Raw genomic sequence first — 27,485 nt, forward strand, 5'->3', positions numbered from 1 at the left:
CCCCAGCTCTCATGAGCCCATTCCCCATGGGCTCAGAAATCCAGTCCAGTTCTTCTCCTCCTCTCAGGGCTGCATCTTGAGCCCATTCCAGGTGGGCACAGAAATGCAGCAGATCCAGGCCTTTAATGTCCATTTCCTACAGAGACACATTTTTGTGACTAACAGGAAAGCTACAAGGCAGGCAGGCAGGCTGCCTCCACAGCTGCACAGCCACAGACTTTCTCTTAGCAACCGGCTCCCTACAGTTGCAAATTCCATGCAGTTTTGGGCTTCTGGGGATGCTCCCATAGGCCCTTATATCATAAGGGAGTTCAGAAGCCTCACCTGGGACCAGCTGATTCCCAGGCCAAAACAGGAATGAGACAAGGGTTTGCACTGTTTGCAACTCAGCGAGAACTTCTCTGTACAGAGAGTGAATGAGGTAGATGGGAAGAGCCAACGCCGGCGTCGTGCTAGATGGAAAGCAGGGAATGGCTGTGGAGGAGGACCTAGGCAACGGGCAGGTCTAGGATCTATAGTATGGGGTCAAGAGGGAAACATCTCAGAAGAAAAGTAGACATTTGCTCCTAAGGGCACTGGTTTGAAAGCAGCCCAGATCAGCCGTGACCAGAAGCCATTCCCATCTGATAGCCCCCATGGGCAGTGAGTTTACAGGGTCTTAGTTCAGTTTCTAGCAGGACAAGCATCTATATCCCCAAAATCCCCACTGCGGTTAGCCTTAATTTGCCTCCACCCTTATGGGCAGTCAGAGGGAGCAAACAGCCACAGCTTAATGGGCCACTGAGACTGAACTCGCCTCTCATACTAGAGAGGGATCCCTCCGGGGCAGGGGTGAGAGGCATGGGAGATTGCAGCCCATATACTGGGGACATGAGGACATTGTATTGCAGATTTTGGAGGGGATGGGATGGGATCAAGGTCTCATCACCCATCCTATGGCAGCTGAGGCCGGGACACACAGGCAGATGCCAGCGCCTCCTAGGCTAGAAGAGTGCGGAAACTACCTGCTTGCACAGTGGGGAAAGGGGTACTGGGATCGCTGCCTAGATGGGGTGATTCTCATCAGGATCGAAAGACAGAGCTATAGAGCAGCCACGGGGCCAGCCCGCTCATGCGCCTGCCTTAGGGTTTCAAGCATTGTCGGAATGGCTCTTAGATTCTCCCATGACAGGCGGGTTAGGGACAGCAGAGAGAAATGCATGTCCCCCTGGTTGAGAGATCTGAGCTCCAGCCACAACCTCACGGGGATTGGTCCTGCTTTGAGCAGGGGGTTGGACTAGATACCTCCTGAGGTCTCTTCCAACCCTGATATTCTATGATTCTATGATTCATCTGGACACTGCAAAGTCTCTTGGCTCCAGAGCTTTGTTTTGACTCATGATCAAGGCCTTTAGCAAACTTCTGACCCAGGTCTGGGCTGGGGTTTCAGAGTCATCCACGTTCCTGCTGGGGGCTCCGATCCAGGGGTTTGGTACAGTCCATTGGCAGGAAACTGAGAGGGAATGTTGGAAGTACTGCGTCTAGCCACGCCCAGAGCCTGGGCACTGTCGCCCAGCTGGGTTGCTGGGACAGAAAGGAAAGAGCCCTTCCCTCTGTGATTTCCCCAGGGTGTGCCAATATGTAGCGCAGGTTTCCAGAGGCACTTGATGTCCAGGCTCTGGGAGGAGAATGTAGGGGCTTATCAGGCTGGAGTGGACAGGACTCAAGTCTGCAAGGAGCTTGGCCTCTCTGCTCAGTCTATGTCTCTCCTCCTTTCACTGCTCTCGTGTCTAAAGCCTGGTGCTGCCGACACTTGGCCCACAGCAACCACAGCCCCATTTCTCTCCTGGGGATCCAAGCTCCCCAGTCTCCACAGCTGCTCATTCACCAGCGCCCACCCTTGTATCGCAATTCCAGCCGTTATTTTGTGTGCCACCGGTGTGCTCGGCCCTCTCTGCTCACAACCCGAGTCTCTGCCCCATGGAGCTCAGAGTCTGGGGGCCGAAGCACGTGGGGGCTGCCATCAGAGCCAACAGATGTGCTGTATGAGCAGGACCGACCCTATGTCAGACAATTCAGTGCAGAAAGAGGTCAATGGAACCGTCCTACAATGGTGCAGTTAGGAATCAGTATCTTTGTTATTAGGGGCTTTAATGAGGGTTTGTTTCTGTTGCTCCTCGCAAGCTGTGTGTGTTGAGCTGGACATTCTCAGCTGGTAGGAAGGCTCAGTTCTTTTGTCCCCCCGGCCTCCCTATGCTCCTTCTACATCCTCAGCTACTGAGACCGGCTTTGGCCTCTCGGTGAAGCACATGCTGTTAATGCACAGAGCTGGCTTGAGAAGCCATTTGTACCCAGAGCAATAGAAGCTGAGAAGGTGGAACTGGCTACGGCTGCCAAGCTGACACAGAGTGAGAGAGGCCTGGGGAAATGCAGGGGACTCCATGACTCCCTCCTGGCGAAGGGACTTGCACATGGTTTGCTCTGACTTGTCTCTAAGGGGAACGCCTGCCTGGTTTGACAGTTGATGGGTGTCAAACACCACACCCTCCCGCCCCACTCAGCCAGGGCAGAAATCAAACCATCCCGCTGGGTGTGGGCAGGATCAGCTGAGCTCAGAAACAGCCACTGGCCTAGGAGAGAACCAAGGCTCAACTGTGCTTTGCTGTGGTGGGTGTTGAACTCCGCTAACCCTGTCTGGCCCGGGGAGGGCGGGGGCAGCTGTATCCCACCCCAGCTGAAGGGAGAGGGGAGCAGGGCCTCGTGTGTATGTGTGTGTGTGCGTGTACATCTATCTAGCTATGACTGCCTAGGAAGGAGTACTGCAGAAAGGGATCTGTGGGTCATAGTGGATCATAAGCTAAATATGAGTCAACAGTGTAGCTGTTGCAAAAAGTAGTGTCCAGTTCTGGACACCACACTTCAGGAAAGATGTGGACAAATTGGAGAAAGTCCAGAGAAGAGCAACAAAAATGATTAAAGATCTAAAAAACATTACCTTTGAGGGAAGATTTTAAAAATTGGATTTGTTTCGTCTGGAGAAGAGAAGACTGAAGGGGGACATGATAGCAGTTTTCAAGGATATAAAAGGTTGTTACAAGAAGGAGGGGAAAAATTGTTTTTCTTAACCTCTGAGAATAGGACAAGAATCAGTGGGCTTAAATTGCAGCAAGGGTGGTTTAGGTTGGACATTAGGAAAAACTTCCTGTTAAGGTGGTTAAGCACTGGAATAAATTGCCTAGGGAGGTTGTTGAATCTCCATCATTGGGGATTTTTAAGAGCAGGTTGGACAAACACCTGTCAGGAATGGTCTAGATAATACTTAGTCCTGCCATGAGTGTAGGGGACTGGACTAGATGACCTCTCGAGGTCCCTTTCAGTTCCATGATTCTATCATTCTATTTAGTGTTCACCATGATATCCCAGAGAGACCCCCTGGCTTAGTGCCGTGCTGAGAGTGCCCAGCCAGGATGACATAGACCTGATCTTGGCTACCCATGTGTGCTTCCAGCTCTGTATATACGCTTTGTAAGGATAACACAGGATCCAGGGGACAGAGCTCTCCTTTGTAGCTTGCTTCTTTGCTCGGAGCAGGAAGGGGCCTGCCAAGGAAACTCGCCCTCCTGAAGAATGATTCCCCGCCCCATTTTCCACAGCCCCAGGGTGTCTCCTGAGGGTGCCGTGTGGTAAGGAGCCAAGCACTGCCTGAATCCAAGGCAGGTTGAGGTCAGCTGATAGGGCAGCTTTGCCAATAGGTTGTGAAGCTAGGGGCAGAGGGAGCCAGGTTTGCTTTGAAGCCCCTCAAAGAACAGCTGGCCTGTCTCCTTCCACCCCATCCACCTCCACAGTGTGCCCAGCAGGACGAGTGCCTTTAGAGCGGCTGCCTGTTTCCAGCCTTGGCTTTGCGTCTCCACAGCAGCAGGCAGGGCCGTTGCTATGGCTGGGGATGTGGAGAGAGCTCTAAGCTTCTTTGAGTCCGCAGCCTGCAAAGGGGCTGCCTCTCCAGGAGGTGTGTGCAGGCGGGTGGCCAGGGAGTCACGGCCCAGTTATCCCTGGCTGAGCTGGGGACGAGGATGCCTGCAGTGCCCTCAGGTCTCTGGGACGCTGGCAGAAAGCAGGGCAGGAGGTGTAGGGGGCTTGAGATCACTTTTCCTGAGCTGGGAATTGGATTGGGGATGTCCCCTGAGTGTAGCTGGGAATGGGGCAGGGCCCCAGTGAGGACATGCGCAGAGTGTACCATCCTTATGGGCTGTCAGGGTCCCCCATGGGGGATGGGATCCCATAGGGCATGAGGGCTCCCTGCAGGATTGCCCAGGGAGGGAGTTGCCCGCAGGGAGGGCGATGACACAGGGAACAGGCTGTCAGGAAGTGAAGGGGGTCCTGGAGTCTGAGGCTGCTGGGGTTTGGCTGCTCCCTGCCAGGTTGCAGTCACGGCTGTTCTGGAAACATGCACGCTGGTGCATTCGCCCCCACACCCGTGTCTATGCCTCTCTGGGTGCAGCCTTGATCAAGTCCCCTCCCATCCCCTTTACATCATCCCTTAGTCTGTTTCCTTCTGCCCCTAAGAGATGCTGTCATGGGAGGTCTCCCACCCCCCTCGCATACAGGATGAGCTGGCTAATCCCATTCTAATCCCAGATTATACGTCACATGAGCCTTTTCCTCGCCCTGCTGCATCACAGCCGCAGTCTCTCCAGCACCCAGGGGCTGCTAAAAGGGCATCATCTCCCCTTGCAAGGTTGGGTGGCCATTGGCAAGCTGTGCACTCAGGCACAGCAGAGCGATGGCACTGGAGTCAGCAGGGTCACAGCAGAGTGGAGCAGAATTTGGCCCACTGCGTCCAGCTGACACGCTCTGTTTCCCATCCCTGGTGAGAATGACAGCACTGGATTGGTGAGAGCTAATCTCCCCATACAGGGAGCCTCAGATGCAACAGCGATGCTCAGTGCATGCCACAGCACTTTGAAATCCTGGGGTGAAAGGCACTGTTTAAATGCAAAGATCCCCCTCCTGCGCTGCCTGAGAAACCTGGCCCTGGTTCTTCTGGGCAAGAGCCACCCATAGCCGCTGCAAACTAGTACAGCACTTCCTTGGCTTGAGGAGCAATGGCTGCTAGTTCCTGCTAGAGCTCAGAAACCAGGGGATTATAGCAGTGTCACAAATATCCACCTGAGTCTCAGGTCTCCTGAACACTGATGGTGAAAATGGCCCCTCCCATCCCCCTGCTCAGCTCCGCTCAGCTGTAGATCTCAAAGTGCATTGCCAATGGAGGTCAGATAACACAGTGCAGTGCAAAGAAAGGGCAATATCAAGTTCCCCATTGGAGAAACTGAGGCACAGAGAAGGGGGGACTGATTTGCCCCAGGTGAGTGGGAGAGCTGGGAATAGAGCCCAGGTCTCACCCTTCTAGTCTGGTGGCTGATCACGGAACAGTGCCACCCATGATCTCAGTTACGCAAGCGTCAACTGCTGAGAAAGCACAATGCACCCTAGCCTTCACCCCCGCCCATCCCGTCTCTCTCTTCTCCTCCTCCTCTCTGCTGCTTTAGCAAAGAGGGGAAGAGACAAGGAGGCAGCCAGAGTGAGCAATAAACACAGGCTCTTATCCTGCAGAGCCTGACCTGGGAGCAGCAATTGACACAAACTTAATTTAGTACCAAGAAGCCTGTGGGGTGTGGGCATGTTGACTGGAGCCACTCCCTCTGCCGGGGAGGTTGTGGGCCAGAGCCTGTTTGATGACTGAGGGCTTTGCTGAGAGAGCTTGAAGGGAGCTGTCTGCCTCCGCTCTCCCCTGCCCCATTCCACTGCTCGCCCCGCAGTGAGCGAGAGGCCTCCCCTCTGACCCACTCTGCTAGGGGAAAAAATATCCCACCAGCTGCCAAGTTTTCTGCCTGTGCAGCCCATATTTTAATGTTAATGAGTCATCCTTTTTCCAGCTGGCACCTCTGCCGGGTGATGCTAAACAGCGTGGAAGGAATAGATTGTCAATAGCACCGGGTTAGCATTGCCAGCCTCCCCCAAGGCGTTATTCCAACACATTCGGGAGGGACCAGGGAAGAGAAGCTGGACAAAGGAGGAGATAGATGCCGATAAACCCGGCCAGAGTTGTGGATCTTGTTTCCACGTCTCCCTGGGTGCTACTGCCACCTCGCTGCTCTTCTTCTAGCAAAGCAGTTGCACCAGGCACCCTGGATCAAGCTGCCATATAGATCCCAGGAGCCGCTTAATGGGATACCCAAGTCCACACAGTCCCACAGGGCATCCAAATCACTGTCAGGAAGGTGGGCATCTAAGCTAGACCCTAGGTCACCCAAGTCATGCATGTGGCCCAGCCACTCAAGCTGTCACTGAACAGGGAGGCCAAGCCCAAACCATCAAACAGGGCATCCAAACCACTGCCTGGGCACCTGGGCCATTCTGTGGTGACCCCGTGCCAAGTCCCTGCACGGGGCACCCAGTCCTGGGCATGGAATGGCAGCTGCTGCTCCTCCAGCTGGACAGAGACTTCCCATGTAGCTTTGCCCAACCTCACCCAACAGACAGCAGCCAGGTGTGGGACAGTCCAGCACGCTCTGCCCTATGCAGCCATTCCTTGGTGCTCCAGGGGTGCCGGCTGCTCTTTGCTTAACTGTCCCGGGCCTGTAGCTGCTCTTTCCCTCTGGGGGCTAGTTGCTTGCCTGGGATGCATGGGCATGGGGGGGGGAGAGGGGCAGGTGCAGAAACCAAAGACACAAGTACCTAGGAGGACATGTGCTCATGCTGCCTGGAGCTGGGGGAGCCGTGTTCTGACAGCCAGGTCTTTCATTCTAAAGGGCCTAATGAGGCCGGGCTGACCTCTCCTAGCGGAAGCTGGCTGGCTGGTGTAATGGATGGTGCTGTACAAATGGCTGTCGAGGCAGAGAGCCTGTGTACATCCGCTACCCCTGCTGCAATTGAGAGCCGACTGCCTCAGGGATGGTAATTGACGTGCCATTATCACCGCTCACTCACGGCATTAAGATTTCATTGCTGGGGCTGCGTCTCTAATGGACTCGGCTGGTGTTGGTTGGGGGCTGGGGTGGGTCTGTGCACACAAAACAGCCTTTCAGCGGGAAGCTGAGGGACTAGAGTGGGAGCTGTAGCGTAGACTGGCTCAGCTGAAGACAAGGTGGGAAAAATTCCTGTGCCCTGTCTCTACTACAGCTTCCTCCGTGGCACCTGCAGCCATCCAGGTGACTTAAGGCTCCCATTTTTGTCAGGGAAGATGTGAACAGCACGTGCAAACTCCCTCCAGGAGAGTAACACACCAGGAGAGAAGAGAGAGGCCCCTAGCCTGAGAATGGAGTGGGGACTGGCTACTGCAGAGCGAAGGAAAAAACTTGAGTTCCTTTACTCCCACTAGTGTCCACTTTCAGTTCTCTTCCTCTGTGGGACCACACCCAGAGCCTGTTCCATATGGGCACAGAAATCCGGCCCAGGTTCTTCTCTTGCCAGGAGGAAACAGGATGCGTTGTGATTAAGGCACTAGACTGACGTTCAGGAGACCTGGGTTCAGGTCCTGGTTCTGCTACAGACTCCCTGTGTGATCTGGGGCCAAGTCAGTTAGTCGCGCTGTGCCTCAGTTTCCCATCTGTAAAATAGGCAGGTTGTGAGGATAAACCTGTTAGTGTTTGTGGGATCTCAGGTACTGGGAGGGAAAGTACTTGGATGAGGGCCATGCAGGTGCCTTGGTAGACTTGAATTAGGATGAACCTATGGGGTGGAGATGACACATTGTGTGGAGCACTCCCATGTATTTATTGAATGGCCAGGTACCTGTTTGAGAGAGGAGGGCAGATGGGGACAGGGTGGGAGTGTGGCCTATTGGGCAAAGGAGAGGCCTGGATTTCAATGTGTGTCAGGACTCCTGGGTTCTGATCATTCTGTAAATTGTACGGGCTCCGGCCCTACTGTCTTCAGCAGGAGTTGCATGCAAATGGCTGATGGGATAATTGGACCCTTGGATGCTCTGCCACTGGCTCACTCTGTGCCTCAGTTTCCCTCCTTTACCTCCTCCCGCGGGAACACGAGGCTTAATTCGCTGACATGGGCAGGGCTTTGAGCTCCTTGGGTGGAAGGCTCTATAGAAGCCAGCTTGCAGACGCTGGCTCACAGTGGATATTATCAGATTTCCCTCCCGCTCTCCAGGATATTGGCTCTAGATCCCCCTGGGGTGGAGTGGAGGAGGCAGGGAGTCTGGGCTGTGGATGGAGCTCCTGTTGAAGGATGGCGACTGGAGGGCAGGTCAGTCCAGACGCTGAGATAGCAGAAACTTTATTCGGAAGCCCCTGTCTCTTCTTTGTCCTAGGGAGAGAGCAGGATGGAGAAGGAAGCAATTGCCCTTGGGGTCGACAGGGCTGGCCCCCAGCATCCCTGTGCAGCAGGTGGAGGCACTGGGATGGGTTGAGGGTTGTTGGGGAGGGGGGTTGTTGGTGTTTTAGCAGGAGGGGGTGGCTATCAGCGAGGAGTCAGGGGGTGCAGAACTGCAGGTCCTAAGCCACTGTCCAGGATGTTCCCCTGGGCTGGGTGGGGCACCGGTGCCCTGCCCACCCTTCTCTCTGCTGTCCTAGTGGTAGCGCGAAGAGGCGTCCAGCAGAGCTGGGTGTGTTTCCCCAGCTCCCTTCCCCATGCGGCCACATGCGTTATTGGCTCGCGGGCCCAACTCCCCGTCTGTTTCAGGAACTTGTGACCTAGCATATCCCTCGCTTATTTATGGCTGTGAGTCTTTTCCATAGCAACCCTCACATGACGCCGCAGAGCGAGGGAGGGGGAAATGCCAGGGGAGAGAAACAATGAGAGATGGAGAGAAAGAAATAGAGGAAGAGTCGTGCTGAGGAAGGGAGAGGGGGAAAGGGGGGATGAAATGCTGGGAGGGAGGGAGAGCGAACGGGGGGATGAGGAAGGGAGGAGAAGAGAGCGAGAAGGTGAGAGTGGGAGAAGGAAGGAAGAGAAGTGCATGAGCCATGCATTATGCCCCCCCTCCCCCATCTCTCTCAGGCCGTAGCTCTCTGGAGGAGCAGGAGGGGCTGCTCCTGCCCTGGCCCCTTGCCCACAGGCTGCTGCAAACTAACATGCTTGGCTGCTGTGAAAAGTCAAACCCCGGATTTCCTGGAGTGGGGGGAGCCGGCCTCCTAAATCACCCATGTCAGCCCAGCTTTGTGCACTGAGAACCTCCTGTCCCCAACACTCCTCCCCCCCCTCCAACATTGTGCTCTAAAAGGTTACTGTGCTGGCAGTGCTCAACGCTGCTCTGTTCTCTAATCCTCTTCTGTGTCTGTCCCACAGGCTGGGGAGAGCCTGGGACATCCTACTTGCCAGCCCCTGCCTGGGCACCACCCTGCTCTGCTAGAGGAGCTGGGAATCTGGTGCACTTTCCCCAACCTCCCCAAAACCTTTCTAAGCGTCGGTAGGTTAAAGTGGCCAAACACAGTGATCTAGCTCTCTATCACCTTTTGCATTCTGGGTTGACTGCGTGAGTGAGGAGAGCTTATTGAAGGAAAACTAACGTTCAGGGATTTTTATTATTTGATTATTATTACTATTATTAATTATGATGATGATTGGTTATTATTATTATTATTTGTATCCAGGATCCCAATTGTTTTAGGTGCTGCACAAACACAGAGGAAAAAGATGCTCCCTGCCCCCAAAGAGCCCACAATCTGAGTAAAAGCAGGCTAACAGAGTTTTGCATTTATTTCTGAGCATGGTAAAGCCGGGAGCTCTCGTATCTTGTGGCAGTGAGTTCCATAGTCTGGATCCAGCACCTGTCAAGGTTCTGTTTCCTGCACGTGAGTCTCCCCCACTGGTTGAGTGTCACAGCTCCAGTGGACTGGGGCTGCTGTGGAGGGATGTTCCAGTGGTTTGGTCACTAGTCTAGGACTTGGGCGGGGTATAGGTTTAATTCCCTGCTCTGCCACAGATTTCCTGCGTGACCTTGGACAAATTGCTTAGTCTTTCTGTGCCTCAGTTCCCCACCTGTACAATGGGGATATTAGTGCTACCCTGCCTCCCAGGGGTGTGTGAAGGTAAACACCTTTCAGAGTGGGGAGTGCTTGGCGATCTCCTGCTGAAAAGAGCTGGGTGTTACTCTTCGTGGGAGGCTGTGGTCATGGGGGAAGAGGCATCTCTCAGGTAGCCAGTGGCAGGCTTTGAATGTCAGGGGAGAGCTCTTGGGCTGGGCTCTATGTTTGCTAGGCAGCCGGTGCAGCTCCTGGCACTCCTGGGCCATGTGGCTAAGCAGACAGGCTGCTGTAGTTTTCTCAGGGCATGTGGCTTCATACTTACATAGAATAAAGTCTGGAGGTCACCAATCGTCTCTGTCTCAGAGGACAGGGCATAAGCCTCTGGTCAGCTGCGAAGGGTAATGGGCACCAACAGCACCGAGGAGCCCAAAGGGGTCCCAAGGCTGCAGATTGGCTGAATCTGAGAATTGAAGGCTCAGTAATGGGGGTTGCTTGAGGAGAAGGCATGTTCTTCCAGGTGCTTCCCCCTTCCCACCAGCATCACCTCCGTCTTGCCTGGGCTCAGCATTAGCCAAGCGCTCTGGGTCCTGCCCAGTGCTGATCTCAGCCCACTGCTGGGAGAGCGGGCGACGGGGTTGCGTACCTTGGAGGAAAGAAGCCACAGGGCTGGGTAATGCTGGCACGGCAGCCCGTGCTGGCTCACCAGCTTTCCGGATGGCTTCACGCAGACATGGGCGCTGGAGAGAACTGGGCATTGCCTTAGCTTTCAATTCACACTCCCACCTCCCGCGGATTTGGCTGGCACTTGGTCAAACCCATCAGCACCATAACTCAGAGCTGTGCATGGGCCAGCCAGCCCCAACGCTCATAGCCCCGTGCTTCTCTACCCAGCTTTGCTTGGCTTTCAGCTGTTCCTTTTCAGCAACCAGTCTCAGTGCCCAGTCCCTATGGTGCTGGGGGATGGATGGAATCAGTTTGCTCCCTGGTGCAGAGAGACCTGGATCTCAGCCCCCGGTGGCTCACAGCTGGCCTGTGTGAGAATCCCAAACATGGGTAGGATCCAGCCTTATCTCTGATGGCACCCGCAAGCAGCCAGCACGTGTGTACTCAGACTGCCTGCCAAGGAGAGCCCAAGTGGCTGGGATCACTGTCCCAGGGAGATTGGTGGTTGCTATGGAGAGAAAGGCTGCTGATTTGGGCGTTGGCACTGCTGTCTGCTCCAGATAAGCATGTTCTGGTGAAGTGCCCTGAAAGGGTGGGGTCTAGGCCACGGGAGCTGAAGGCAGTAGGTGAAAGGGACAGATTCTTGGGACAGCTACAGCTCTGCCTGCCTCCTCCTCTGGGCCTCTCGTTTCTGCCTGCCTGCCTCCTGCTCTTCATCTACAGTGTGTCAGACTCTCCTGTCTGTCTAATCATCACCATGCACATCCTTCTCTCCAGGTATCCCTCTGGCTCATTCTCTCTTTTCGTCTGTCTCTAATCTAGCTGCATGTCCCTTCCTTGGTGCATCTCCCCTTCTGTATGTCTGTAGTCCTGTTCTTCCTCTCTCCATCTGTCTGGCCGTATATACATGTCCATTTGGGGCATGGGCACAGTGAATTGGCGGATGACTCAGGGTGCATGCAGAGCCCAGTCGCGCCTTGTATTGATCTGTTGCTGGCAGGCCAGCAAGTGGGTGGTTTGAAAGGCGTGCGGCCCAGATGCTGTTATTGCACAAGGGAGAGTCTGAAATGTTCCTAAGCAGTTGCCATGTCTCCGAAGGAGCTCACCTTTCCCTCGATGGGAAGCGGCTGTTGGCTGCTTCCAGCCAGGACCTAGTTAAGGGTCCCAGGGGACCCAGGGAGGGAGTGAACCCCTGGGCAAGGGCATAGGGAATGGGCCCGATGGGAGCTGGCAGCTGCAGGCACATGGGGGGCAGCCGGGGATGGAGAGCAATGTTCTCAGTGATTATTTTGGATAATGTGATTATCATCTAAAAATACCCACGGGTCTGCCTGTTGGTGAGGGCCAAGCAGCTGCTTTTGACGGCTTTGTCAAAATGCTCCAACTCAGCCAGATGTGACTCCCATGACCCAGCACAGATCGTTGCCTGTCCGATCAGTGAGTGGGGGTGAGGTGATCCCAGCCTGCATGCAGCCTCCTCCGATGCTCCCCAGCATCGCTCACTGCTCCCAGCATGCTGATGCTTCCCTGGGCTCCATATAACTGCCCAAGACTTGCTCCTCCTTCCCTGGCCTCCCTTCCTCACCCTGATTTCCCTCCTGCTACGCTCCCTGGCCCATAAGCATACCTGTCATCACACACTGGGATAGTGACTCATCCCCAATTTTTGTGCCAGACACGGACCCCCTGGGACATGTTACTCCAAAGGCAGTGCCCTGCACTCGGAAGATCCATGGAGGAGCACTGGGCAGAGCACTCTGCACCTCACATGGAATTAGATGCGGTGTTACACTGACGTGTGTGACGTACCACTGACTTGCACGGATCACCCCAGTGTGTGCGTGAGACATGGCTTAATGTGGATCATCTTCAGTTGATATGTGGCTTCCCAGGGATTCTCCGCAGTGGATACCTGGGATGTGGCTTCGTGTAGATCTTTACCAGTGAATACGCAGGATGGGGCTTTATGTGGATTGTCCCAAGTGGATATGCAGGACATGGTCTCATGTGGATTGTCCCGAGTGGCTACATGGGACGTGGCTTCACATGGTTTGTTCTTATTGAATACATGGGATGTGGCTTTACGCGGATCATCCCCAGTGGATACGCAGGACAGTTTCCTGTGGGTCATCCCCAGTAAAAACATGAGACGTGGTTTCACGTGGATTATCCTTAGTGCATATGTGGGACGTGGCTTCAAGTGGATTGTTCTCGTTGAACACATAGGGAGCTGCTTCGTATGGATTGTCCCCAGTGGGTACATGGGAGGTGACTTCACATGCAGATCATTCCCGTTGAATACATGGGACGTGGCTTCACGTGGATCATCCCCAGTGAATGTGGCTTGATGTGAATCTGCTTCATACGCTACGTAGGACCAAGCTGATAGTTAGGTTGGGTATGGTTTAGCTAAACAGGGTGTGAAATGTGCTTACGTCACCTGCTCCCGTCCTGTGGATTTCCAAATATACTACTTGCTGCCAGGCACCAGGAGAACTTGGGCTCATCCAGGGGAGTGATACAACGGACTGGGAAATCCGTGAGATTGACACTCAACAAGGATCTGGCCAGGACATTTGTGGTTCCTGGGATTCCAGTGCACGGTGTGTCCCCTTGTGACGGGCGTCAGCTTCCACCTGAGCCTAATCCCATTTACGGCGGGCAGCCTGCGATTTCCAAGGGCTCTCCTTATCTGCTAACACCAAATCCCAGTGTCAGGAGGAGCAGGGCCTCTGCTGAAGCCATTCCCAGGGAGTCAGGGACTCCACCCCTGGCTTTGCCTGCAGCGGTGCCTGTGGAAAGTCTGAGCTCATGTATCCTGTGCTAGTCAGCTACTCAGCCAGCCTGGTCCCTACAATACATCGTTATCTAGCGTCCCTCTTGCTCCCTGCTGTGCAGGGCTGCCGCACAGAGAGAAAGAGGCTTTTACAGGCAGATGAAATAGTCCTTTGCCCTTCCTGGCGCCGTCCATTGAGGATTTCGATGCACTTTGCAGGCTCTCATGAATTAAGGCTCACAGCCCCATCCCTGGGAAACATCCATCCCCATTTTATAGACGGGAATCCCAGACACAGAGAGGGTCTGGGTGCAGCCCCTGGGAAGGGGAGAAGAAGTGGGGCTGGATTTCTGTGCCCACCTGGAATGGGCTCTGGGTGTGGCTGCCTGGCCAGAGGAGAGCCAGAGCTGCATTTCGGCCTCTGCTGGCCTGGATTCTGGCAACACAGCACCAAACCAAAGGGTTATTTGGAGTGCGTTTCTGGCCCAGAGGCGGAGAGATTCCTAGTGAGATTGATGAGCCCTGAGGGTGACTGTGTCTCCTGGAAGAGAGATCAGGGTGACATATCACACTAGGTTGATTTCCTGGGACTGGAGGATGCTCAGCCTTTGGGGGGACCTTAGTCCCTCCCCTCTTCCATTTCTAGAGGCAATGGCTTAGTATTATAAGCCTCAGGTTTGAAACCCCAGGGCTCCTCAGAATCAAAGGCTAAAAGCCCAGCAGAGCCACTTCAGCTTTTCAGTATTCCATGGTAAAAACCCGATGAGTTCCGTGAACTTGTTGCATGTGGGCCTCTCCTGGAACAATGAGCTCCTGTGCAGGTTTTCAAGATTCTCATTATACAGGGGTATAATGCACCTTGGTCCCAGATAGCACTGCTGTGCAGTGAGCTGCATGTCACCCCTCCAGCCCACCCCACCCCACCCCAGAGGTGGCCGCGTCTCAGAGTCCCATCAGGGTGAAAGCTGCTATGGAAACACAAGAGATGGACTCAGTGCAAGACAGTGTAGACACTACCCTTTCAGAGTATGAGGATTGTTTGCTCTCTCCCCACTCCTGCCCTAAAGGAGAATTTCAGAGAAAAGCAAGAAACCTGTAAAAAAAAGGAAAAGAGGGGAATACAATCCCTCCCCCCGCCCCACCCCCGCCCCAGCCCTTTCTGTGCTGGGTTCTTTTCCTTCCCAGAACTGCGCGGCTGCTTGTTAGCGCTCCGGGGCCGTACGCTAAGTGCAGCCAGACTGCTGCCCTTGCTTCCCACCGGGGCCTTCTCAACCCAGCGTGCTGGCTGGGACAAAAGGTTTAATTAACTCTGCTCTGATTGTCAGCGCCAGGTCAACAATCGCCTGCGATAACAGGCCTCGGAGCTGGGCCCCGGCACAGGACCACCTGCCCAAGGCAGGGCGGGGGGGAGACAAACTCCTGCTGAGGAAAAGCCAGACGGAGCGGAGCCTGTTCGACTCCGCTGGGCTGAGGGAGGCCAAGGCCTCTGAACAACAAACCCATTGTCCCCCTGGCTGGAGGGCAGGACTTAGCTACAGGGCTTAGCTACAGCATCAGTGGCTGGGGATGGCAGGTGAACAGGCCTCCTGGGTGGCATGCTTCAGGTGGCATTGCTGGGGGAGTCCCGTCCAGACTGTCAGACAAATGCCAGTCCGTCCCAAGCTATGGCTGGGAGGAGGACTGGCCCCTGAGGGGTCTTGGAATGTCTTGGACTGCTCCACGCCTGTTATAAACACCAGGCGTGAGGGAAAGGCGAAGGTCCCCTGACCTGTTGTCAGGGAAACTGAGGCAAGGCCTGTGCTTGTGCTGATTGGCTCAGAGCATGGAAAGCTCTTCATTCTCACGACCTCTCAGCATCGGGCCCTGCGCAATTTTGGATAATCTGGGCCCAGGCGTCCAGAGCTCCGTGTAACCAGAATGAACCCTCACAAGCCCCTGCGCTAGGTCCGTGGTATCGTGGGGAAATCGAGGCATGGAAGGAAAGAGGCCACTGATTTTGGATGCCTCAGGGTTTCACCAAACAGCTTCCGGGGCTACTGCCGAAAAGGTTGACCTGCTCCGGGTCACCCCACAAGCCTGTGTCAAAGGCCCCCGGGGGATCCTGGTCCCTTTGCTTAGGCCACAGGACTGTTTTCATGTGTCCTCTGACAGCCGTAGAATTGAGCTTGGTTTGGATGCTGGTTCCCAGAGTTTGGAGGAGGACGGTGCTGGATAAAGGCTCCTCACTTTGGTCCCTAGCAGGGCCCACTGATCCCTCCCTCCTGGAGCCTCCGCGGCTGGTGGCTGCTCTGAAGGCCAAAGCAGATGGAACCCAGGAAAGATGGAGCATATCGAGTCTCTCCCTTAGAGGTGGCACATGCCCCTTCTCCCCTGCTGTGAGCACTGACAGACTGGCAGCCTCTTGCACCCTGGGGGGCGAGGAGCGGGGGAGTTGGAGGTGTGTGTAATAACTGGGCAAATCACCCCCCGCCACAGCCTGCAACACAGGGAGACTAGAGACTGCTCCGGAGTTGGATTACTCTGTTCCCCGCTCGCCCGGCCCAGTGAGACCAGGCCGCGACTGCAAGGATGTGTTTTCCAGGCAGTGGGTTGGGGTGGGGGAGGGATATTGATCAGAGATGTCTCCGGCTGGCAAGTGCATCTGGAGGGCGAGGCTTGGGTTTCAGCTCTCAGGACAGAGAGCAGCTCGGGGAGAGGGGGGCTGCAGAGGTCTGGTACTTGGAGACGCCACTTGCAGAGCTGATAAGGTTGTGGCTGGGAGTGGGGCTGCCACATAGCTCTGTCATGTACTGCCTCCCCGTGTGAGAGGTGCCCAAATGGTGGGGAGGGTGCACCAGCACTCAGAGATGGATCAGAACCAAAGCTGGTAGTCTGACCCACTCCCAAACTCCACGGCTCAGGTAAAATGGGACCCACGTCAGAACTGCACCTCTGGTTGTGCAAGATCCAAACCTGATGGATGAGGCTTTGCACCCTCCTGAACAGCCCTGGTTTTGCCCATCTCTGCCTGTCTATTAACTTGGTGGTATTGAGGGGTTGGCAGTAGCCCCTGATGGGGTTGATGGTGTAAGGGGAGCAGAATCCAGAGGCTGGGGGTATCAGAACCCCACCAAGGAGTCATGCTAGGGGGCACTACCAGAGACTGAGGACTGGAGACATCAGTAGGCACCAGGGTGGCACAGTAGAACCTAACACCTGCCTCACCCCATCTCCCTCGCCCGGGTGCTCGGTGTGATGGGGGCTTGTCCAGAGAGAGAAGGGACTGACTCACAGAGAGCAGAGAGGATTTCCCAAAGGAGGGGCAGCAGGAAGGGACCCCCTTTTGCAGGGGTGGGGTCAGTGATCCATCCCTGCATGTACCCCCTGCAGCAGTGATTAATTTGTAATGAAAGAGGTGCCAGGGCTCAAGCAATTTTTTTATTTTCATAACTGACGTAGCAAGGCCCAGAGGTGCTGGGGCTCTGAACTGCCACGCCCAGAGGTGCCAGGGCTCTGAACTGCCAGGCCCAGAGGTGCCGGGGCTCTGAACTGCCAGGCCCGGAGGTGCCGGGGCAATGAACTGCCAGGCCTGGAGGTGCCGGGGCTCAGCCCTGGCAAGCTCTGGCACAAATTAAACACTGCCCCGAAGGGCCCCGCCCTCCAGAAGCGCAGGCTGCCCCACGGCTGCGGAATGGGCTGATCTGCTCCCCAGCTGTCTGTCCGCTGCCCCAGGGACTTCCTGGAAAGCCCTTGTTGACCGGACTTTATAGTCAGAGGTGGGGAGAGCTGGGCAGGGCCGGGTAGGGACAGTGAGCATGTCTGTGTCATTGCTGAGAGCTTGGGAGGCGTCCAAATGCACTCTCTGTCACTTCCCATTGTCCCGAGAACAATGGCTCAAAACAAGTGCAATGATCCCACCGCTCAGTGCATGGAAAGACTCAGCAGTGGAGGGTCCTGCCTGGCTGGGAGCCCAACTGCTGAGATCACTGCAGGCTCACCGGCACTGCCAGGTCCTCCCTGCCCACGCCCTGAAGCGGTAGAGCCATCGCTCGGTGTCCTGGGCTCTGAGCAGGCTGCGTGTGCTCCAAGCCATGCCATCTCCCCAGACCCTTGGTTCTGGGCAGGCTGCGCGTATTAGCTCAAAACTGGGGCTAACTAACAAAATGTAACTGTAAATGGGGACTCATTATTGAGCAGGTCTGTTTCCAGTGGGGTCCTGCAGGGATCGATCTGTTCTTGGCCCTGCACTATTTAACATCTTTATCCATGGCCTGGAAGAAAACCTAAAATCATCCCTGATAAAGTTTGCATATGACACAAAGATTGGGAGAGTGGTAAATAATGAAGAGGATGGGTCACTGATACGGGGCAATCTAGATCGCTTGGTAAGCTGGGCGCAAGCAAACAATACGTGTTTCAAAAATGGAACTGTCTACATCTGGGAACAGTGTGCCACTCCGCCATGCCATGTGGGAGACTCGGGCGAAATTCCTGCAGGAAGGGGTTCCCACCCTGGGCCACGCAGGACGCTGGCTAGCTCCCCAGTTCAGGTCTCTTGCTCCCTGGGTGGGGAGCGCTGCACTGCGTTAGGGAAGGGGAAGCTTGTCCCTGCTTAATAGCACCTGCTCTGGCCATTTAAGAAGCTACACTAGCTCCCAAGGGAACCCCATGCAGGGAGGGTGCTGCTCAGCTGGTGGGGGAAGCAGGGGTCTGAGGGTGGCAGAGGTTTCAGTTTCCCCTCATCTGACATGTGGTTCATGTCCATCTCCCCGGGTGTCTGCGTCCAAGCTGCCCTGGCTGCTGAGACCGGACCGTGGGAGAGGCGGTGTGTGGGTGGGTGTGAAGGGGGGATCAGCATGCCGTGTCTGGTGTGTGGAAGGATCTCACCTCTTCCCATCTCTATCCCCCATTGCAGAGGGAGCATCTGACCCACAGCCCAGCCTAGGAGCCCAAAGGGATGTGGAAACACAGAATCACTGGTACGTAAACCCCTCGTCAGCATCTCCCCGCCCGCCAGGAGAGATGGGCCAAATCCAGAGTTGTATATCCAGCTCTCCCAAGCCCTCAGGCTCAGGAGACAGTGGGGCCCAGATCAGAACCGCCCTGGTTCCGTCTCCACAAGCCTCATCCCCCCACCCCATTCCCCTTCCCAGCTTTTCCCCTCTCCACCGGGCAGCCCCCTGCTGAGCCTGCCGATGAATATTTCAGAGCCCTGCCGTGTGCACCTCACTTTGCATTAGCATCAGACGCCTGAAGGCGGCCAGCTCGGCCCAGTAATGGGGCGAGACGAGAAGCCCAGGGGAGCCGGGGGGGCTGCAGATCCAAGGAGCTGAGAACCGGACATTGCTCAGTGGCTGCATACAGAGGCCCCCCTCCCCGTCCCTGATGGGTTTGATCTGAATCTCTCAGAGCCTTGATTCCTCCCCATGTACGCACGGTCCAGGCTCTCCCTCCTTTATTCCTCCATCTCCGACCCACTATGGCAGTGTGCCGGATGGACCAGCCCTTGGGGATCATTGCAGACTCCTGTCCCGACTTGAGACGGGAGCAAAGGTCTAAGCGGCAGCTTCACTCAAACAGATCCGCTAGGCCAAGCCCTGGCATCAGCTTTGTGCCACAACTGGGCAGAGGGGCGTCAGGCTGGGCGGCCCCCCCGAGCTGTTGCCAGGATCCAGGGGGGGCAGGCAGCTCGTCTTTTGGGACCCTAGCAGCAGGATGCCTTTGCCCAGGCTGATTGCTGCTAATGAACCTTCCTCCTTCACCCCCCTGCAGGACTCTGTGCATGACCCAGCCCTTCCCGCAGGCGACGGAATGGAAAGGTTACAGAAGGTAAATGAGCTGGGTTAGACTCTTCAGGCCCCCGCTTTGCAACCACCCCGGACACCCTGGTCAAGGCGTGGGGAGGTCGGTGTGCTGGATGGCCCTGTATTGGAATGCAGGAGGCTTTCGCCTCCAGGGGGCCCATCTCTGTTTGGGGGCCTCGTGCCACTAACTGGTGGGTCTCAGTTTGCTCACTAGCAGACAGGTGTCCACAGCACAGAGCCGCTGGCACCAGCAGGCCCCATAGTTGGCAATCTCTGCAGAGAGATTAAGGGCCCCTCCTGCTGCTGCAGGGAATGCCCAGATGCACTGGCAGAGGGCAAGGGAGCCAGCACTATACCTGCTCTGAGGGGGTGCAGTGGCAGGAGAGAACCTGGGAGCATCCCCTGCCGAGTGAGGGGCAGGTGTCAGTTTCTGAGCAGGACAAGGGGTGAGCTGGCAAAGGCCGTGCTGGGCCCTTCTGCACTCAGCACTGCAAGGGCCACACAATTGCATGCTGTTAATTGCAATCACTGGATGCTTCTGAGGAGCTGGGGCATGCAGTTGAAGTTACCGGAGAGCAAAGGAGCAGGGTCTATTCTTCACCCATCTCCGTGCTCTGTCCTAGGGGCTCCGCCCCTTGCTAACTGGAGTTTGGGCAGACAGCACCACCTAGTGCTTACTGCAGCTCTCATGGACACATCTGCTGACGCTGCTGGCAGTGCCCACTTGGGCACAGCACTGCCCCCTGCCCCAACAACATGACCCCCATTTGGGCTGCGGGAGTTGGAGACTTAGCTGTGCTGTATGGGGCAGGAGCTGCAGATTTCCCTCAACTTGCACGGCAACTCCTGACCTGGACCGGCTGAGTTTTAATTTCTAGTTGACCGTGATTTGTGTTTTCGGAGGAGCTGCAGTTCATAGCCATTCTCCACATTAAAGATGAATTGTTCCCTGAATCCCAACCTTCCCCACACACCCCATGAGTCTTAGGAACACAGGGACTGCCAGATTGGATCCAAACCTGTGCTCCATTTAGCGCAGTATCTGCCTCTGACAGTGGCCAGCACCAGCTGCTTCAAAGGAAGGGGAAAGAAACCCCAGGGGGCAATTATGGAATAACCTCCCTACAAGGGAAGATTCCCCCGACTCTCAACAATTAGAGGTTGGTTTGTGCCCTGAAGCAGGAGGGTGTTTGTATCCCCCCTATTTTCTCCTGTCTAATGTAGCCGTGGGTGTTCTTGTGACTCATATACAGCTCCAAGCCTTTTTGAATGCTGTTGTGCTCTTGGCCTTGACAGTATCTGGTGGCAGTGAGTTCCAGAGGTTAACAGCCCCCCCACCTCCTCAGTCAAATTTGAGAGCATGTGTAGGCAAGAGAATGCCAAGGAATGGGGATATCAGAGGGCTGATGTCCTTCTGGATTTCCTAGGTCTTGCTCTGAGGATCAAGGCCCTCCTCTCTGGGAGTCAGTTCCACTGATCTCCAGCCCTTCATACAGGTGCAGCGGTGGGAACACACACACACACACAGGTACACAAGCACACTTGCACATGCACACACACACACATACACACAAAATCCGGGTGCAGGTGCGCCCGCACACACACTATTCTCAGCATCATGGTCTTCCCCCTCCAAAGCCATATCTAGCCAAATGGTGCTAAACTGACATATCCAAACGGCACACCCATATAATATCCAGCTAGGCAGGGAGGGGCTGTTGGGTTTGGTACTGTAATTCCCACCTGCAAGGGAGTGAGGCTCATCAGATGACTGCTTCCCTTGGCATTGCTGCCTCTCTGTGTGCCTCTCAGGGGGAGCTTAGCTGGGTTTTCTCGTGCCTTGCCCTGTCGGCTGCATTGATGAAGCCAGCAGCAGAGAAAGAAACTCACAGAAGTCTCTCCCTCCTTTCCAGCAATCTTTGACCTCCCCTGGGAGCGTCTGTTCCTCCCGCGGGTCCAGCGTCCCAGGATCGCCCTCCAGTATTGTGGTGAGTGCTGTTCATGTCACATCTCCCTTTTGGAGGGTCTCTAAAGCACCCAAGCTCCGTGTGGGCAGCGATCAGAGCAAGGTAATGGGAGTCAGGACTCCTGGGTCCTGTTCCTGGCTCTGGGAGAGGTGTACGGTTTAGTGTTTAGAGCAAGGGAACTCAGGACTCCTGGGTTCTCTTCCTCACTCTGGGGAGGTGTCTGGGCTAGTGCTTAAAGTAAGAGAATGGGAGTCAGGTGTCCTGGATTCTAATCCAGGCTCTGACCTGCTGTGTGACCTTGGGCAAGTCCCTTCCCCTTTTCTGAGCCTGTGTTTCTCCCTCTCTAAAATGAGGAGAATAATCCCTTCCAAATTCCCAGATGGGCTGGGAGGCCTCAGCTCCATGCGGGAAAGAGTCATGGGCTCTGCCCTGCACTGGGAGAAGCTCAGACACCTGCTTGAGGCTTTTCTGGTTGAGAAGGAGCTTTTCCTCCTTCACAGGCCAGAATGGACAATGAGGTTCTGGGCTACAAGGACCTGGCGGCCATTCCCAAGGACAAGGCGATCCTGGACATCGAGCGCCCTGACTTAATGATCTATGAGCCCCATTTCACCTACTCCCTCATGGAGCACGTGGAATTGCCGAGGAGCCGAGAGGTGAGGGTGTCTTGGGTGGGGCATGGTCCTCTGTGTTCGTTCCCTCTCTGCCAAAACCCCATCAATGGCTGAGCCAATGTAAGCTCTGCGGGCAGCTCCCATCCAGCTAAGGGGAGATGCTTGCACCTCGCTGGGCTGCAAGACAGGGATGTACCAGAAATCTTTACTGCGTACCCCAGTCGTTGCAGGATGGGTCAAGTAAATGGCATCTGTCTCTCTCTGCTTCCTCCCACAGCGGTCCCTGTCCCCCAAATCCATCTCTCCTCCTCCTTCTCCAGAAGTGAGTACTGCCACACCTTGCCTCCTGCTTAGTTCTCCACAGGCGTCTCTTGCTCACAGGCAACAGAAACCCACAGAGCTTGAGGTCCAACCAGCCTCCACCACAATGTACCCTGTATTTTAACCATTGTGCTCTCGCTCCTATCACGAGCACTAGGAAGACTGGAGGGGGGGTGGACTCTGGGGGGTCTACACTGCATTGAAACCTGAGGCTATGTGACCAACCCCAGCCATGCTAACACGTCCATACTGCACTGTGCAGACCTTCTGACTTGGGTCTGCTGCTTGAGCTGCGTCCACACTGCTCAATGACAGGGCTTGGACTGGACTTGTGCTGGGATCCACCCCCCTAGTAGGGTCTTAGGAGTGCAGACAGATTTGTGTGCAGACGGAAGGGGGCTTGGGCTCAAACCTGGGCTTAGTGGCTGGTGTAGACATACCCTGGGAGAGCCTCTGCAGGGGGAAGGCGTTACTGGGACAGGTGTCAGGATTGGTGCCTGATGCTGCCTGGCTGGCAGATCAATGGATGAGTGGATCCATCTTTTCCAAAGGCTACTTCCCCACTGGCTCATCAAATGGCTCCTCCACTGTCCACACGCCGTGGCTGTGTCTTGAGCATCCACACTACTGGCTGAGGTGAGATCAGCTAGCCCAGGAGCTCAGCGGAGTCAGAATCCAGGGGCTTAGGTTGCACTTGGACCCTGATTGAACAAGAGAGTTTTAGAGGCTGGATTAAACTAACGAGCCCTGTGAAAGATGAGGGAGATGGACAGCTGGACTTCCAGTATGCCTTGGGGCCAGCTTCGCCATGTCTCACCATTCCAAGCACTGTCAGCCTTTCCTGAGAGATCTGGGAGAGTTTTCCCTCCCAAGGGGTGGGACTGAACTTTTAGATGCAGTCTGGGCTTGGCAGTTAGGTCTCTGTCTGAGCAGGCAGCATGGGCCACTGTCAGAGACAGGCTGCATGGTGTGCTGGTCTGTCCCAGGGCAGCAGCTGCTCTGACACTGGCTCTGTTCACAGGTCATCCGGGACTGGATGGAAAACAAGTCCCTAGGAAGTGCCTCCCAGGCAGCTAGTCGCAGGACCAGCAGCACAGCCCGGAGCGGAGTGCACCACTTCCACCGACCTGGTACGGCCCACACCCTGCCTGGGGCTCTCCAGGGCTCCCCGCATGGGTGCAAGGGGAGCAGGACCCCAACTTCAGGGCCACACACCACACTGAAACCCTAACCAGAGACCCAAGACCAGACCCTACTCCCTGCACCCCCACCCTCCCTGCTCCTACTCGGGTGCCTTCCCCCCTCCACCAGCCTGAGTCAGGTGAGCTTGGAGCCAGCACCTGAACCCAACTGGGGGAATGGGACCCACTTGTCCTTCCTCCTGGACCCGACCAGCATGGAGCAGGGTGAGCGCTGTTCCATATACCCATAGAGCAGGGACAGCAGGAGGGTGAGCCTCCCCCACCAGTGGGTCCCCACCTCCTCTAGGAGTGAGACGGAAGCTCAGCTGTGCCAGTGGCAGTGGTGGCATTTCTCACCCTCCTGTTTCCGTCCCCTCCTCCAGAGACCAACACCATGGAGCTGAACATATACAAGAAGCCGCCAATCTACAAGCAGAGAGGTGAGCGCGGCTGCTTCCCCACCCCGGCCTTTGGGTGCTGGGTTGGGATATTTGGGGGAGCGGGCGCAAGGAGACGGGAAAGCCAGACCTCAATTTTCTGTCCCTCTGTCTATTACAGAGCCCTCGACGGGAGCCCCACAGAGCAAGCACATGATAGAAGACCAGATCATTGAGTGCTCCAAGTTCCCAGCAGCCCAGGCCCCGGACCCCAACCAGCCAGCCAAGATCGAGACAGATTATTGGCCCTGCCCTCCCTCCCTGGCAGTCGTAGGTAGGTGGTGGCAGAGTGTTTTACCTGCAGCTGGGCGACTCCTATCAGCCCCCCGCCAAGCTGAGCGGGGTCAGTACTGGGATGGGAAACCACCAAGGAAAGCTGAAGTGTTGCTCTGAGTCAGCATCAACACCACATTATGGTGACTGAGGGGGCTGGGCAGATGGGACATACAGCCAGGGCCCTGACCGCTTGTGGTCATGAAAGATCCCCTGGCACGTTTTGCTAGCCCTGGTGCTGGGGTGATGCATTCTGCCTCCCTGAATTTCCCCAGCGGGGAAAGGATCCAGCCGCCCTCTAACTCTCTGCCCCCTTGATTTGGCGTCTTGCTCTTGCCCTGTACCCTGACGCCCTCTTTGGGTCCCCAGAGAAGGAGTGGAGGCAGCGGATGGCCTCCAAGAAAGGCATGGAAGAAGAAGAGGATCTCACAGAGGAATTGACTAACGTGCGTGAACTACAGAAACAGGAGCTGAGTAAGGTAGGATGACCTTGGAGGTGCGGGGGCTCCAGGAGGGCTGAGTCCTGGACCAGGCTGGGACTGGAGGGGGCTCCAGCTTGGAGGATGCTGGGATTCGATGGGGGCTGCTGGGGCTGGAGAGGGTTCTGTGCCCTGGTGGATACTGGGGCTGGGGGACGGGGGCTGGGCTCTGGAGCATGCTGGCGCTGGAGGGGGGCTGTGTCCCGGCACTGAGTCCTACCTGACCCTGAGGGCTACTTCTCCTTAGGTCACCTCAAACCTCGGGAAGCTGATCCTGAAGGAGGAGATGGAGAAATCTCTCCCCATCCGGAGGAAAACCCGCTCGCTCCCAGACCGGACGCCCTTCCACACCTGTGCGTGGGGCCAGGCAGTGACCCAGACATGCCCTCCTCTCCTCTTCCCCCTCTCTGATGCTGAGACCCTCCCCCCAGGCCTTTCCTGGCATCCACGGGAGCAGCATCCATTTTAAGTCGATACCCTGACAAGTGACATTATTTTGGTATCGTTCCAGGTGTTGGTTTTATTTATTGTTAGTGGCTGGGACTGGAGTAGCCCAGAACTCCCCCCAGCCAGCTCTCCTGGCCTGCTCCATGCAGCACCCCCTGCTGGGAGAGGCTGGGCAGGAGTCACGGGGCGCTCCCCCGGACCATCCCCTGCCCTGCTTTGTACGAGGATTTCTGCAGGAACACTCAGCCCAGAGGTGACGCTGGCTCTTGCTCTTTTTCAGCTCTGCACCTGGGGAATTCCAGATCCTCCACCCTTCATGCCTATGACAAAAGTACCCTCACCAGCGTAAGTGCAGTTCCCCACTTCACCCTCCCCTTGCCTGTTGTGTCCTTGGGAGTTTGGTGTTTTCCACATATTGTTCTTATCCGTTCAGATGGTGTTCAGGTCCAAATGGTGCCAAACTGAACCACTCCACCTGGGCTGGGATCCAGCTGACGGTGCCCGAGCCTAGCCGTGGCTGCTGATAATGCACCGGGCTGGGCTGTGTACCCTTGGGGGTAATGTCACGGGCTGGGACAGTCAGGAAGAGGGGTTACCCAGAATTGAGAGCCAAAGCAAATCAGCCAGTGAGAGCAGCTGGCTCACAGCCCTGCTGGTGAGGGGACCCAGGACCTTATGCCTTTGGGCCACTGATTCAAATCTGGCCCGTGTCCGCAATGATTGAGAGTCATTACCACTTTGTGGCTGTTCGGAGTCTTGTGTGAAATGAGTTTGTTGGGTCTCAGTCCAGCCCCAGTGGGACAGATCTCCTTGGCACCAAAACCACTCAGACTCCACTCTTCTCCCTGGAGGTGTCCTGTAGGGCAAGGTGGAGGGCAGTGCAGGAGGAATCTTGCTGGGTTGCCCCCTGGGATGCAGCTGCTCTGTGGGTACAGAAGGCCCCTTGTTCTTGGGGCTGTCAGTCTGGCCCTTCTCACCAGCTTCCAGCTGCTTCTTGCATCAGGCCAGGAGGCAGTTTCTATCCAAGCTCCCTGCCCCTCTCAGAGGCATTGCTGCCCTGGTGGCTGATGCTGTCTGATTTCCTTTTGCAGCTGCAGTCAGCAGAGTTCAGCCCAGCCAGCAGCGAGAAGGGGAGCCCAGGTAAGAGGAGCACACGGCACAAGGTGCAGGGGGAGATGTGTGTCTGGTCTGGTCTGAAATATCGGGGGGTAGCCGTGTTAGTCTGTATCTACAAAAACAACAAGGAGTCTGGTGGCACCTTAAAGACTAACCGATTTATTTGGGCATAAGCTTTCGTGGGTAAAAACCTCACTTCCTTGTTGTTTTTGGTCTGGTCTGGTCACTCAACCCAGAGAGGCCATTCAGAGTCATCAGCATCAAACTCTTGCTCAGCTTAGCTGGGCCTGTCGGCCTGATGGGGGCACTGTGTAACACGCCCCATGGGCCAGACCCCCAGCTGGTGTGAATCACCCCGGCATCGACGGAGACACACAGGTTTACACCAGCTAAGGGATTCCAGCTCATCCCTGCCCCCATCCCACTGCTGATGAGCTCTGTGCCCAGTGCCCTCTCTTCATCTCTCGCCCAGCCCCACAGGATGCTGACCATAGCTGCCCCCACTGATTATCCTTGGGAGGGACAGGTGGATTTGGTCTGGGTGGCCTCACGGCATCAGGGAGGGCTGGAGACAGAGTCCTGCCCCTCCAGGGCACCAGTTTAAATTAGGCCCGGGATGGTAGCGTGCAGGAGCCAGTATCTGACAGCTGTCGGGAGGCCCTTAGTGAGCTGCTGGGTCTCAGTCCACTTCCCAGCTGCAGTGTCCACATGGCTGCCCCAGCAGAGAGGCCAAGGGCTGGCTGGCTGATGGGAACACCTTCCCCCCTCACCTCTAGACATCGGGGCACGAAGCAGGAGCTGGGCAGGGTGTGGGGGAAGCCTGCCCAGCCGCTGCCATGCTGTGCCTGTTTGGGGGGCTTCACTCCCCCGCCTGTCCCGTGCTAGCTTCATGCAGGGTGCGCTGCAGACCAGACGTGACCCCCGCGCTGCTGGGGTGGGCCGTTACTCACGCCAATCGGCGTCAATGCTCAGCCATGTCAGCGAGGGCTTTGCAGCCAGGCCCTGAGTGGCTGTTGTCCATTATCTTTTGATATTGGGAATTCCAAAGCTTTGTGCAGCCCACGAAGGGTGAAATTGAGACCTCTCCGCTCCGTGTAGCCAGAGAAAGCAGACAAAATCCTCGGCTGGCATAAGCTCCATTGCATCTGTGGGCCAGATTCCCAGCTGGTGTAAAACCCACAATACTTCCATTGACCTCCTGCCGATTTCCACCGGATGAGGATCCGGCCCCTTGTTCTAAATGAGTTGGGACATGCAGCCCCTGGGGAGTCGGGGGGGGGGGATCCTAGAGAGACAGCTGGAGCTGGGGTTCTCTAAGCCCCTTTTCTTTGTGTTTTGCAGGCCTGCAGGTAAGCGGTCGCCCTGCCGCTGGAGGGGAGACACTGGGAGCGGTGATGTATCTTGGGGGAGGCGGGGGAAGTGCCCCTTCCTTCCATTGCACGCTCAGCCTCTCCCACCCTCGCATGGCT

At 56.0% G+C, this 27,485-nt stretch overlaps 1 protein-coding gene across 1 annotated transcript in view; it reads left to right on the forward strand.

Moving 5' to 3' along the window:
* The window catches only part of DMTN (dematin actin binding protein), a 34,992-nt gene that overhangs the window by 2,215 nt on the left and 5,292 nt on the right, over positions 1-27,485 (forward strand). Inside the window, exons 2-14 of the mRNA XM_065399882.1 lie at positions 18,293-18,356; positions 19,150-19,206; positions 21,095-21,169; positions 21,649-21,804; positions 22,040-22,084; positions 23,105-23,213; positions 23,648-23,704; positions 23,823-23,975; positions 24,344-24,453; positions 24,701-24,806; positions 25,181-25,245; positions 25,992-26,040; positions 26,387-26,394. Coding sequence (XP_065255954.1) covers positions 19,189-19,206; positions 21,095-21,169; positions 21,649-21,804; positions 22,040-22,084; positions 23,105-23,213; positions 23,648-23,704; positions 23,823-23,975; positions 24,344-24,453; positions 24,701-24,806; positions 25,181-25,245; positions 25,992-26,040; positions 26,387-26,394 — 951 coding nt within the window. The 5' untranslated portion in view covers positions 18,293-18,356; positions 19,150-19,188. The remainder of the gene's footprint in view (positions 1-18,292; positions 18,357-19,149; positions 19,207-21,094; positions 21,170-21,648; positions 21,805-22,039; positions 22,085-23,104; positions 23,214-23,647; positions 23,705-23,822; positions 23,976-24,343; positions 24,454-24,700; positions 24,807-25,180; positions 25,246-25,991; positions 26,041-26,386; positions 26,395-27,485) is intronic.

The sequence above is a fragment of the Emys orbicularis genome, chromosome 2, assembly GCF_028017835.1.
Source record: "Emys orbicularis isolate rEmyOrb1 chromosome 2, rEmyOrb1.hap1, whole genome shotgun sequence".
In the NCBI taxonomy this organism is placed as follows: Eukaryota; Metazoa; Chordata; order Testudines; family Emydidae; genus Emys; species Emys orbicularis.